The sequence below is a fragment of the Taurulus bubalis genome (assembly GCF_910589615.1).
Source record: "Taurulus bubalis genome assembly, chromosome: 10".
NCBI classification, from domain to species: Eukaryota; Metazoa; Chordata; class Actinopteri; order Perciformes; family Cottidae; genus Taurulus; species Taurulus bubalis.
In genome coordinates this window covers 1,695,351-1,709,936 of record NC_136598.1, presented here as the reverse complement: position 1 = coordinate 1,709,936, position 14,586 = coordinate 1,695,351, and the positions used below count along the sequence as shown (strand labels likewise).

Here is a 14,586-nt window from a genome sequence, read left to right as displayed (position 1 = left end):
CTAAACGCTGGGTCCGTTTCTTACGAAACTTCCTGTGGATCATCATTGGCCCAATGTGATCAAATGATATCTTTCACTTTGTTGATATCTCATTGCGTTTAGAAGTTATTAACCAATTAACATGATGGAATCTACTCCATATTTCTCATATGTCATGACCTCTTGACCCTGAAGACATCCATGTGATCATTTTTCATCCTAGTTATAGCGCCACCTAAAGGCAACAGGAAGTTACATGTTTTCTACTTGTACACCGTGCTCCTCACAGATTATTCAGATCCCTCTCAAAATGTGTCGGAAGAGATTTAAGACATTGATAATGCATCACCTTGAAGATTGTAAGGATCCGGTGAACGGCGTCGCGTCGGAGCATCGCAGAAGTTCGATCCTTCGCCGTGACCGAATAAACCGATGTAACTCGACTCCACATGATAAGATCCTTTCCTGATGTCACATGTTTGATGAGACTCCAGGCCTGAAGACATTTGCAGTCTCATTTTGAACTAGAGTCATAGCGCCACCTAAAAGCTTTTGATGTTTCGTGAAACGCTGTTGCCGTGGCGACCCATCCTTTGCGGTCAACAACAAAGTCACTTTTGAGGGACTAGACATGCTCGACACGTAACTAAACTTACATGTATGACATTTTCTAGGAATATGTAACACATGTAAACTTAAAAATAACTCTCTTGGGACCATGCTCTAAACCGTACAGGAAGTCAGATAGCGCCCCCTAAAAAACTTGTTTTTTTTGCCAACCTGTGAGTTGTGAAAGCCCACAGTTTTTGCCCCCTATCACCAATTGACCTGCAATTTGGCACACATGTCCGGTTCTGTCTGCTCTACAAAAAAGTAAGTAGGCGCATTAAGCTCCCCCTACTTATAATTTCCGGCATTTTGAATTTTGTGAAAAACTAATTTTTCTGGGTTCAATTTTTCCAAAATTCTCTGTGTATCATTAAAGGTTCAATTTCATCAAAATATATCAAAACCTTGTTTATATCTCATTGTGTTCAGAAGAGAACCGAACAAAACACGAGAAAATGCCTTATAACAGCTACGAGGTCGCTCAGCTCACAGCATGACACAAAAACCTCTCAGGCGAGACTTCATAACACAGATCACGAACTAACTCAAAGCGAAGCTGAACAGGACCTCCTCGCTCTCTCTGAGGTGCGCTGCTGCTCCGGCACAGCTCAGCGCTGCAGTGGTTTTATTCCCTGAGTCTGACCTCAGGGAATAAAACCACTGCAGCATGTATATATATATATATATATATATATATATATATATATATATATATATATATATATATATATATATATATATATATATATATATATATATATATATATATATATATATATATATATATGCCTGCGGGTCGCCGGCTCTCCCGGCCTCGAACATCCGCCTGGCAGGCGAACGTTCGGCTTACCCCGACGTGCTGGAAGCGAGGGCCCAGTCACAGCTGCGAGCAGCTTTAATTTCATATTGTTCTTCCAATTATACGCCCTTCTCAGTGTCAGGCCACCTCCTTTTATCCATCTCCCTTGCTTTCTTTCTTCTCCACTGTTCGTTCCCCAGTCCCTACCATTAGTTCTTTCTGACTGGGCTGTCCTCTCTAAGCTCGTCTCCAATCTTGTGAGCCACTTCGCTGCCAGTGTGTTGTGCTTGATTCCACTGATCTGCGTAATGCATCCAGTTCAATCTTTCTCTGTTCTCTGTTATTCCTTTCATTGACTTTGTGTACTCCACATTTAACAGGCAGACATTTAGCCAATCAGGTGTTTAGATTCACAGAGACTGGAGAGAAAAAAAAAGTCTTTACTTTCTCAGACAATGTTTGAGTACACCAGGTGCAGAAGGCCTTAATGGAGAGATGCTGTTCTTCCATCAGCCCCTCCTCCCACTCATGAAGGCTAATCGCACCTTTGTGCAAAGCTGCTGTATACTGCCTGAGCAGAACGGAGAGAAGGCATTAATCATACGCTCAGGGATGTTCCTAAACTGTTCTGCCTCCTATACAAAGGAATGGAAAGATAATGAGACAAGAAAAGAAAGTGGAAGGAGACAAGGGAATGGGAGGGGAGAGAGAGAGAAAAGGGAAGACAGAGCTTCTCCACTGCTGGTAATTAATCAGTACAGTAGCCGTATGCTGCCAGCCTGTGCAATCATAATTAATTACACACAAGAGCGCTCTTGGAGCAGGAAGAGGACAGCGGAGAGAGGAGAGGAGGAAGAAAGAGATTCTGTTCACACAGGGAGATTAGAATGAAGAGGGCGAGCTGAGAAATACGGAATCTCCAGACTTTAGAGATTCAACATTCTAACAATCCAACATCATCAAGTTATGTCTAATATTGTGGAATAAAGCTCCTCCACAGCCACAGAAGATATTGTTTTTACAGGCTGAGAAATGTGAGCCGCAAGCAGTAAGATGACCTCATTAAATCAGACTGTTTTACCTCCTGATTATTACAAGACGACATTGTACCCGTTTTTAACAAGAGATAGAGAGAGAGTTCTGGATCTCTACACATGATGTAGATTCATCATCCAAATCAACACACAGTAAAACTGTCACAACCTTTCAAACTATTGTTTCCTCAAAACCTTTGGCCCTCTTGCATCGTGAGATGAAACTATTAACTGCAGTGAAGATGGTGTTTTGAGAATCCTATTCAGACAGAAATCATTTCCTTCTTGTATTCTTGATCTTCACATATTTAAAAAAGAAAAAGTCTAAATAATCCTTTATTTTTTTATTGGTGTGTTTTAGTAAAACCTTCTTTCAGCTCTCAGTTAGTGCCTCTATGGGAGCAGAACCCCTCAAGCACTGAGCCGCTACGTTATCCACGCACCTCCAGCAAATACCTGCATGGACGATGAACAAGAACTGTGCAACTTTTGAAATAAAACAATCTGTATCCTCATCACTGTACAGACAAGCTGTGAACAATCTGCCATTTGCTTACATTTCTATTCATGTTCCATTTCTTTATTTGTTTCCAATTTTCTGCATTGTTTTCATCTTTCTAATTTTTTAGGTAATTTTTTTGTTGCTGTAAATAGAAATACTGAATGAATACATTTGAATAAATATTAGTGATGGTGAGATGAAGCTTCCTGAAGCATTGAAGCTTTCCATCCAGTTGGTTCGCTCATGGGCCGAAGATTCATGGAGCTTCATCTGCTCTACTGCGCCACCAAGTGGACAATACATGTAAAACAAGCAGAGTGATCATAACGACACCATGGCTTTGGTGTGTGAAGCTTTACATTGAATAAATTAAGTTTGTGACGCCAATACATCAATTATTAACTTATTAATATTGTGTCTATCTTTATGATATAATGGCGGGGTCAAAATCAAAGCTCGAAACAAATTGGGAGAGGGTTGTGATGTGACTGTGGGTCAGTGGTTAGAATATTTGACTTTCAGTCAGAGGATCGGTGTTTCGAGCCTCGGCTCCGTTAGTCCATGTTGATGTGTCCAATATTCTAAGTAAAAATAAGAACTTTTCCACTGTGCTGGGCTTTTTGAGACTATTTCGCCTGCTTTATAAAATACCCTTTCACAGGCACACATGAAGCTGGCACAGAGAGGAAGGGGGAAATCCATTGAGTTTCCCTGCCCCTTATATTTCAAATCGCACAGCAAACCCACGAACCATGTTCTGAATCAGTCACGTGGTCCGACCGGCTCAGAGGCTCCAACGTCACCGCATACGTCATCGACACAAGCCTCGATACGCGCTTCACCAAAATCTACCTGGTTACTCGACACGCGCATCGAAGCCTCGATACGAAAGGACACATCACTAATAAATATATTCCATATAATATAATAATATTAATTAATTAATGAAAAGCACAACTGGGCTTTCAGCACCATAGATCATGAATGGGTAGAGTAACACAGCATCTTTCTGTTGCTAAAGATGACATGGCACATGTAGGTTCTTGTGAAATAATAGACAGACTGACTACAGACATGTTTAAGGAACCAAGAGTCCTCCATGTACTGGACGAGTGCACTACATGGAGGACTGTGCTTCGTATTGTCAACACACTTCATGAGCAGACCTAAGCCAGCAATCAATACATTTACTAACAAGTATTGAGTGAGTATCACTTTACCATGCATGAACTCTCACACACACACACACACACACACACACACACACACACACACACACACACACACACACACACACACGGTAACTTAAGAGACAGTTTGATGACTGACAAGCACAGTATTGTTTTAGTCTTTTCATTGGATTGGTGGCCAAATTAAATAAAAAATAAAAAACGTATCCTTTCAAATCAATGACAACTACAATGATAACGTGTGAGTTAAGCCTTTTGTAAGTCAACACACACACACACACACAACAGCCGAACACTCACCCTCTTCTCATCTGTGACAATGTAGTGGCGGCCATGCTTCTTGGTCAGATGTGGTGCCAGGACATCAAAGCGCCTGCGAAACTCAGAGAACACCATGTGGTCTGGGTATCCTGGAGGGAGGCGGGAGCACAACGGAGAGGACAGCACACACACATTGAACGACAAGGTTAGAGGAGTAGAGCCAACAACGTGTCCATGTTCAACTTTTATTTTCTGGAGAAATAGAACCAAAAAAACACTACAACAGAATTAATAGAAGAAGAAAAAGTGGTAAAGGTGGAAATGAGCTGGAGCTTTTAGAGAAGCACGAACAGTAAGAAGGATAAAGGAGATACAGGGATGCACTTTGACAGCAACAGCACTGGGGACAGGTTATCAAAATCCTTTCAGGTGCTCTCCTGAGGTTACATTTATCACTGGATTGATTCATATTAGATCATCAGACAGGACAGCTAAGATCAAAGTGCAATGATCTCTGTGAGAATACAACAGGTTTTAATGAACTCTTCCCTAACCCTTTTAAGGCGTAGGCCCCTCCCCTTTATGCCGCATCACTAATCCTGTGTGATTTAGCGTTGCACTTCTATAATTTTGGGAGATTCATAAGAGACAACAGTCAAAATCAAACTAGCAGAGGTGTCAACATTCTGATTTGCAATGCTGAGTGAGACAGTACATTTCATAACCACAACAAAATGATACACATAATGTATGGTAAGGAGTTGAACGATCAGAAATACTAAAAGATGGGGAGTGATACTTCAGTTTCATAAGAATTCAATAGCAAGAAGACAAACAGAATCCAGCTTGTGATGGCAGACTTTCAGGATTAAATGACACATAAAACCAGGTGTCCTCGGCATAACAATGCTTAATATTACCTATATTACAGCAGATACAAACTGAATAAAACCGGGCCAAATATTGAGCCCTGTGGTCTGAATGAATAAAGTTACCAACAGATACTCTGTTCCTAATTCAGCCAGCCCTCAGCTCTTGTATTGGCCAAACTACAAGACTCATCAGATCCCTCATTTCCCATCATGCAACAAAAACATCTATTCATTAGACCTTACTGCCAGTAAAGATTAATATCTTACACATTATATACCATAGGTTTGTAACACAGGTCCCATCCCAAATAACCCAAATGACATCACTATGACATCATTCTTTTCTGGAGAATGGAGAAAACTGCTTCATAGACTGAGTACTCCTCCTCAGTTAACTCAATTTCCATGTCAAATAGATGGAGTTCTTATTTTATTCATATCAAGGTTTTCAGAAGTACTTCATTACCTTGCCTGTAGATGCGCAGAGCATCCAGCAGCTTGGATCCTCGGAGCTGAGCTCTCAGGAGGCTCACGTCCAAAGTCATCAGGCCCGAGTCCGGACTCTCTCCATGCGTCACGCGGGGCTCACCTCCACCACCCACCTCCTCCGCTTTGGGCAGCAGGCAGTGGACGAAGTGAACCCTGGAGCGACGCACCATGTCAATCAGAGCGTCCTAAAAGCAGAGAGGAGGGGACTCGGGTATCAGCTGCTTGATCATAGTCTGGGCTACATCTTCATGTTGTGGGTGTGCTGGGGCTTCAGCAGTTATAATGTCCTCAGTACAATACTAAACCTCTTCAAATGCTTACACACTATTTATAAACTGCCATATTCTATTGTAGTTTTATATATAGTCATATTATATCTCCAAAAAACTATAGTTTGTTATATTTATGAAGTTATAGAACAAGAATAAAGACTTTTTTTTACATTGTATTGCTATTTTACCTGTTTAAAACTATCAAACAAAAAATAGTCATGCGTCGGCTACATTAAGGTTAATTAAAAACACCACTATACAGCCCTTCAGGTCTATCTATACTTGTGGCTCATGTGGAAGAGTGTTTGCCCTGTAACTACAAGGTAGCAGGTTCGATAGCTGTCCTCTTCACTGAGTTTTACATTTTAAACGCATATCTTTTGCTACGTTTCCACTGAGCGTCCTCGGACGGATCCGTTTTTACTAACGGACGCCTCAGTGTCTCATGAGCCGACACAGAACCAGCAGCAGTAGTGGAGTTTGGAGACGTGATCCACTTCCTGAAAGTAGATCTACTTTACTCAGTTTGCTGCAGCAGTTGAGGAATCGCTCTTCTGCACTCATCTGCGCGTGAGGGCGGGGCTCTGAGTCACGAGGAGCAGCTGCAGGGGTGGAGGCTTGACAGCGGCGTGACCACATTTCAGTGAAAGAAATATTTAAACATTTATTTTTATTTTCAGTGACACAATATCACCTAAAACTCCAAGATAAGAGGACAGCCCTTTAAAAGTTTTTCCACTGGGCTTTTTTCTTTTTTCTGGTTGTTGTCAAAGCCTCATCGAGCTGCAACAGACGGGCTAAAGAGCCGCAGGTTGCCGACCCCTGGACTAGAATCAGTATTTAATATGGATAAGCCACTTCCAGCAAATACTCTGTCAGTATCTGAATCCCCAGAACTAAAATCACTCCTCCCAGATGACGGGTCAGGTACTGAAGCCCAGGTGTGACTTGATTTGTGAAACATCACGAGGAAGCTAAGAAACCGGTGGCCTGGTGGAGAGGAGGAAGTCCCACAAGCAGGGCATCCTCTGAATGCAAGGAAGAACGGGTGGATGGAAGAATCTCTAAACCTGCTTCAAGGCAGCTTGTGGCGTTGCGTTAGCTACACTATTCAATCTATTCAATTTAATCTTCCTTAACAAAGAACATTACTATACTTAATGAATTCAAAATGATTTAGAGGAAGGGCGTCTTGTCCGAAACATCTTTGCGGCAATAATAGAAAGGCCCATTGGAGCGCTGTCCCTGTCCGTCCTTTTTTATCATTTCAATAACTTGGAAACATAGCTTACTGTTGACCGATGCCTAGAGAAAACTGACCAGTCAGGCTTTTTATGAATGAAGAACCAGTTGGAATCCCCGTCTGCTCCACTCACCACTTGCAGCTTGACCTGGATACACAGGCTCTTCTTCTTGACGGCAGCCACACCGGTGGTGAAGGTCTTCCTCATGCTGGTGGCTCGGCGCAGGGCGAGCTGGGAGCTGCCTTCCAGACCCGCGATGGAGCCGGACAGCACTGTGGCGCCGCTGGCCCGGCCCATGAACAGCCCACTGATGTTCTTCCTGTGGTGGCGGAGGGATAAAGTGCATTTGTATGCATATAGATGACTAACAGGACCCTCACTACATCATAATATAGTAGACAGGGTATATACAATAAACATGGAACTGATCGGACTGCTTCAGTGGCGTATTGTGCTGTTTGTTTTATATCTGCTTTCTGCTCCTCAATCTTTTTTTATTCTTTCGAAATCATTATGGATATTTTAGGTCTGAGTTTGTCCTTTGAGTGGCTGCTAGTGCATGTGAGCGTGCCCCACTGGTAAGCCCTCCGCTCTGCTCTCGTACGGCGGCTACAGCTGATAACGCTGTCCCGACCCACAGGATTGTAGCAGAAGCGTCATGTAGTTATTAAAATTATGAATACTGATTTATGGTTTACAAATAATTCCCTTCAGCTCCATTGTATCAGGGTGAAAGCAGACATCTCAGAGACGGAAATCTGCTGGAAGAATATACCCACAACTATCTGCATGGATAGATTTCACTCCAGCAGAATGAAAGAATGTTTTCTTTTGTTTTCTAATGATTTACTGCTGTTACTTTTAAATTCACAAGCATTTCTCAAATAAAGACTGCTATGACAGGGCTTCAGTGTCTGTTCGAGTTTAAAACTCGACAGCTCACTTTTGGATGTGCAGCATGTAACAGAACGGCACGGATCACAAACGGGGCGCTGCATGTGTGCGAGTGCGGTGAGCGCTCGTACTTCTGGGAGTCCTGCAGCAGAGTGGCAGCGTTCTGGGCGGCGGGGTTGTGCTTGGCATGGCTCAGCCAGCCCTGAGCGTTGTACTCCACCCAGTCTGTCCCGTGGCTGTGGCCCAACAGGAAGAGGTGTGGCTTCTCTCCTCGCAGCAGCAGACAAGCTCCTGCAACACAAAGGAAACGCCCCCTCCTCCGTGTCAGCAGTGGGATCAGGCTGTCTGTGGTCCCAGGGCCCTACTGGTGAGGTCTCACCTTTGTGTTCTCCCTGTGCACAGCCGTAGTAGCTGAAGAGTCTCTCCAGCATGGTTTCCTCGGATCCTCCAGGCTGAACTGCCTCCTCCTCCATCAGCCACAGGAGGCCGCGAGCCTCATTGGTCCTGGCTAGAGTTCGCACCTGTGATGGAAAGCAAGGCTTTTTCCTTCAAAAACACTTGTATTTAATCTGAGGTCAGGGCAAGAAGTGTTTAAAATCAATTAAGATCGTGAGACAATGTGCAGGTGAATGCAATATTGTGTAATACATACAAAAATATATGTGAGATATGTTTAAAAAGTTAATCAATAAACATTGATATTTATTTGCTTTGTTTAAAATGTGTCATTTCCCAAAGGCCCCAAAAAGATTAAGATTGTATCTTTAAACGCATAACGAACGTATCATTGACTTTGTAACAGGAAGTTAGCCTCACACTGGTGTCCATTGGATTTAGGATTTTTGCAGAAAAGAATCTTTGTGTCAAACATACGTTTATGACACTGACACGTTAGTGTTAATCTGATGAACAACGCTTTATGTGTAAAGTAAAAAGCTAACGTTAGACTGTAAAGGAACTACAGCACGGTCACGTGACCACGTCTCCGCCATGAAGCTAAAGGAGGATGAGTGTGTAGTCGTCTCATTTAGACTTTTGTTAGGCACCAGCTATGTTGTCAAGAGCAGACCTGCAGGGCTCCAACCCATAACACAAACACACCGGCTGAGAAACATGCTGGCTCCTTTCTGCATCGATCTCCAGGCTGACAGCGTCTGGACCTTCTACATTTCATGCTTTTTCATTTGTAATTGAATAGCCCTGATGTGCTCCGATTCAGCATAACAATATGATAATAATAAACATGGAGGTCTTCTGCATTTTGGATTCCAAAAGTAATTTGACTTACCTCAAAAGAAGGAAACATTTGTGCATGAACAACATCAACGGGATCTAATGAAAGATGTTCTCTCAGTTTAAAGTCTCCGTAAATCATATCTTAATATGTAGAAAAAGAACCAGGTTTCCTTTAGCATCTTCTATCCAGTAGCACCAGTAGCACCAGCAGAGAAGTCATTCTGGTGTCCTGAAACACTACTGCTTTTGTCCACAACGTGCCTAAATGAAGACTAAATGAAAGCTCCTCGCAGCAGCAGCTTTCATTTACTTACTAACAACGCGTTTACATGCAGTTATCATGTCAACCCATCAGTACAGTACAGTGGGAACGGGCCTTCGGGATCCTTCTTCAACAGTGTTGTTGCCGGTGTGAGGGTGCAGCGGCCCGGACCCCTGACTGGTCTTCGTCTATTTGAAGAGAGGCTGGCCCCCTCTGCCAATGGGATTATTAGATGTGTGTGCTTGGCAGCGATCAGCCTCTTTAAATGAGGACATGGAACCTGTGCAAAATAGGCACCCTTTGATTAAAAGAGAACCTTAACTGACTCGAGACATAATCAAAGAGGAGTTGCTGAAGTCGTATTGCAGTGCAATCCAAACTAAAACTAAACGCTTTCCTTCTTATTGCCTGTAAAAAGGATCCGTTGAAGCATTTTCTGTCTGCCTCTGTCAGCAGGGCGGCATCATAAATCAATGACTTCCTTCAAATAATGATCCATATAGGATTAGTCGTGTAGTTGTGTTTAGAGAACCCAATTTGCACTAATCCCAAAGTACAGTTAAGGCTGATGGGAATACCTGTAATGTCCTGTACTTGGTCATAAACCAAAGTGTTCACAGACACAGTCCTGCAGAGAGCACAAGACCCGGCGATCAAACTAAATGTAGGTTCAGCATCGACAGCTGATGTGACTCTGAGCCCTGTATTCCTTTCAGCTCTCTCCAAACGGACTCAGCATGTGCTCGGCTATTTAAAACAATAGGTGCACTTCACTTTAACCGTCTTCAACTTTGATGACCCACCAATGCACCTTGGAGCCTTGTTAGCCCCATACACTGCACTGAGCTGAGCTCAAACTGTCCCTGCACTTCAGCTGCAATGCTGTACCAAAACAATAACCTCCAACACTGTCCGCAGTAATATTAAAGCAACGTGTATTTCGTTGTTGTTGCAGATGCTACTAAGATGATGTTTAATCCGATCTTAAGCTGTGATTTGAAACCTTGGTTTTGAAGCAACAGCTTCTCTTCCCGGGCCTTTTGAAACACGTGTTCATGCTGCTTGTTGATACACAGCAATGCTGCACATTGCTTGCCACGCATATTTGTACCACAAATGACTGAATGGGCTTTGCATTAAGAGGCCAACTGATGAGTAGAGCGAGAGGGACCCTCTCAAGCCAACAAGAAGGAAACAAATCACACATTTGATTCCAATTAATGTTCTAATGTGGGACAAATTCCATAATGAAATGGACCAAAGTAGAAATAATTTAGCCACAATCACAAAGGGACCAACTAATTGGAGGGAGGCAACCGGCTTGATAAAGCATACAAATGATCACGTTTGCTTGTGTCATTATTTAAGGGTGGACATTTCATTGAGCCTATGCTGGGAGGTGAACAGTAAAAGAACAGGTTTTATAAAGCCCACTCGTTCTCAGGACAGGTTTCAACACAATGACGTCACATGCACAGAGAGCCTGAAACAGAGACGGTGTAGTGAGGTTCCGTGTGCTTACCAGAGCTTGGGTTGAGGCTTGGTCAATAGCTGCTACAGACAGTGAGGTACTGGAGTCTATGTCATCTAAAGAAAGCTCTATGTTTTCCTAGATGCAGGAGGGATAAAGGCTTAGGTTAGCAACCAACAGGAGATCGTCAATAAATCAACAGGTGGATTATGAAATGAGCCATTACTAGACTGGATTGGGTCAGTGTACATTTGTATCAAATTAGCCATGCTTCTTAACTATGTCTTGTTTGGTTTTGCAGAGCGGTATAATTAAGTTGATTTGAGATATCCACCCAAAACAATGGAGATGCATGGACCCAGGGTAACCCCAAGACTGATGAACAGCTTTCATTGGATCTACTTCCAAATGGTTGAACGCAGTAGCTACCGTCAAATAGGAGCTAAGAAAGGAAGCACTAGGATGCCACTAGAGGTGAGAAAGTCAATAAACAGAACATACATAATTTTGTTTTGTTTTGAGCAAATTAACCATTTAAATAAACTGACTTCATTTGAGGTAGAAAAGAGCTAATGTGTTAACATGTGTATGTTGTGCTCTGTGGGCCCAGCAGCACCTCCTTGTATCTCTCCAGCTCCTGGACGAAGGTGCGTTCATGGAACAGGGTCTGCAGCCTCTCCTGGGTGTAGTTGTGGCAGAGCTCCTCAAACGTGGCTCCCCGCTGCTGCTGAGCCAGCCGAGGGTTCTGGAAACCCGGCGTGTCCACGATCAGCAGCGAGCACAGAGAGTGCTGACTGGACTTCAGAGCCCTGAGGGACACACACACATCATGAGCTTTTTGATGAAGCTGTTGATTTGTCCAAAGACATTCAATTTACAATGATATAATACAGAGAAAAACGGTTCAGCTTTAACCATTGTGACATCACCCATTGCTTCGTGAACTGATGATATGAAGCCTTGGGTTTGAGTGCTTAAATCAAGAGAGAACTCATTTTCTCATAGACCTATAGAATCAGAGGAGTCGCCCCCTGGTGGTCAGTTCTACTCACACCAGAGGTGAACTTCCACAGTTGGAACTGATATCTGTAAGCAGGGTTGACTAAGAATAAAGAGACAAATCTGTACAATATGAATGAATGAACATTTGTTTCACAGCCACCTGTACAACAGTGGCAAGACGAATGGTTTACTGCAAAGAGGAAGATTCAAACAAACCATAGTGCGGACCTGCAGACTGCATGTATACCATACAGTCAAAGAAAGACAGTTCATGCTAACCTTTAATCTTAAAGCTTCAACAAGGAACAACGCTCTTTCAGCCTTAAAGATTTAATCTTTTATCTAACTGTATTCATGCACATCATGAATTCAACACTTTCACTTGATTTCTGTTGTAAAATCAGAAATGTGCAACCAATTGCTGTTTCTTTGAATTAGAAGAAAAGGATGAAAGGAAATCCCTAAAGACAGTTAAACACTGAAAGGAATTGAAATGTCTCAATAGATGTGTACGCTCTGGAAGGAGCTGAAGTGTAGCAATGTTCAGACTGCAGATCTAGAAAACAGACTGGTATTTGAGCTGGGATGTGTGTGAACCAGACACCCCAGCCTATCGACATGGTTGCTGTGGTAACGACTGTCAGACAAAGTTGGAACAGCGATTCAGAAACCTAAACTAGTGCATCATCTGATCCTGAGTACCGATCTGATACCAGCCTGTTCAAAACTAGTTGTTTTTTTTAGAGACAGATACTTTGAGTCTATTGAGACTATTTTTAATAACTATCATGAATGCTTTTTAAAAAAGAACTCCCAATAGAATCAAAATAATAAGGGAACATAATTGGAATATCCTTGCCTGTTAATTAGGGAGATGACTAGAGTGAAGAGCTCCGAGTAGAGTCCGGATGCCATGGCCTCCAAGCACTCCAGAGCGGTGACCTTAGAGCCTGAGAGACAACAGATAGAGTCAGAGCCAACAGAAGCACATCCACTCAGCCCCAGTCTCCAGCGGACACCCTCTGCTCGGTCAGCAAGCCTTTCAACTACTTTTCTCCAACAACTAGCTTTCAGAACACTATTCAAAACCTCTGTAACACACCTGGAAAACAATTACCATGGGATGATTATCAAACCTCAATTATTTTGGGGTACAGACCTCAATGTGTTGAGTAGGGCATATTCTAAATTTGTTGTTTCACTAAACATTTCCAGATTTAAATCCTCCTCTTAGACTATATCTTATCCCACACAAACAATTCAGTATTAAGCAATGCTACAGTACATATGATCCTGATTAAAGTGCACTTCTGCAAACTGTTCATCCTATCAGTGGCAGGACAACCACAACTGACCAAATCCTGATCTTACAAAGGGTTGGGTTAGACTCAGTCGGTGTTTTTACCTGAGCTTTCCCCTTGGCCGGCCTCGTCCGGTCCTCCTCTGAAGGAAGTGGAGTGCTGCAGTCCTTTAGCCTTGTGCTTAAAGATGGAGGAGGACAGCTCCTCCAGGGTGCAGCCCAGAAGGTAGGCCGCCTTCTGGGCCCATTCGTGACGGGCAAACTGCCTACGACCCGCTGAAAAGGAAGGAACATGTGTTTGAAACACAAAGAGAAATGCAATAAGAAAGTTGATGAAGATAACATCTGCAGAAAGACGAAGAGGGAGGAAGATGAAAAAGGTACAAATGGTTCAATGTGAGGTTTCTGTCAGCTGCTACTTTTCTGTGCTGTAACTAACCTGAACTGAAAACCCAATGTCAAAGCATGAGTGTATCCAGAGAAGGGGTTCTGTGTGTGCTGACACACCAGGAGCGTCCATGTACAGAGGAGCGTTCTACAGGTGACTGGCTGACTGTCAGGAGATGAGCAAGGACTTGATTCTCACACGAGGAGCACGGAGATAACAACTGCATCTCTGTTGGTGCGTTTTGGTCCATGGTAACACATGACACCTTTTTAAATGTGTTTTAACTACAGCCACTTTAACCATGCTGCCCATTGGAAGTGGCAGGAAACGAGCAGACCATTTAAACACCACTTCTAATGTAATAAAAGCTGGAGGCAATGGCCCTGGAGCTACTGCCAACTGGTCAGATTAAATTGGTAATTTACAAAACTAGTTATTTTATATCTAAATGTGCTCCAGGATTAAAATAAGTAAAATCAAAATCATTTCAATGACCAGTTATATTTAAAAATCATGACGCATCAGGTCGAGAAAACGTGTTTTGCAACCGTTAGCTAGCCAACGCTCCCCCGGCTGCAGAGACACGGAGGGGATCGTTAGTGAAGTGATGCCGGAGACTTCCTGCAACACCAACAGCTCCACAGTGGAGTGAGCCAATATGATGCCTGAATACCTTAAATATGGATTCAGAATGCATTTTGTCCATCACAGCCGGCAGTGGCTGACTTTTTTTCTATCATGTCATGTTATTTCCTCACATGTATTTGGGAAGGTGGTTCTGG

The 14,586-nt window shown here is 43.0% G+C and overlaps 1 protein-coding gene across 1 annotated transcript in view; it reads right to left on the bottom strand.

The window, feature by feature from the left end:
• Positions 1–14,586, bottom strand: part of myo18ab (myosin XVIIIA b) — a gene marked incomplete at its 5' end in the record, with an annotated part of 119,006 nt that overhangs the window by 58,875 nt on the left and 45,545 nt on the right. The window contains 9 exons of the mRNA XM_079225066.1: positions 4,414–4,523; positions 5,713–5,920; positions 7,384–7,570; positions 8,277–8,436; positions 8,525–8,666; positions 11,166–11,252; positions 11,731–11,923; positions 12,976–13,066; positions 13,522–13,692. Of these exons, the coding sequence (XP_079081192.1) occupies positions 4,414–4,523; positions 5,713–5,920; positions 7,384–7,570; positions 8,277–8,436; positions 8,525–8,666; positions 11,166–11,252; positions 11,731–11,923; positions 12,976–13,066; positions 13,522–13,692 (1,349 nt within the window). The remainder of the gene's footprint in view (positions 1–4,413; positions 4,524–5,712; positions 5,921–7,383; positions 7,571–8,276; positions 8,437–8,524; positions 8,667–11,165; positions 11,253–11,730; positions 11,924–12,975; positions 13,067–13,521; positions 13,693–14,586) is intronic.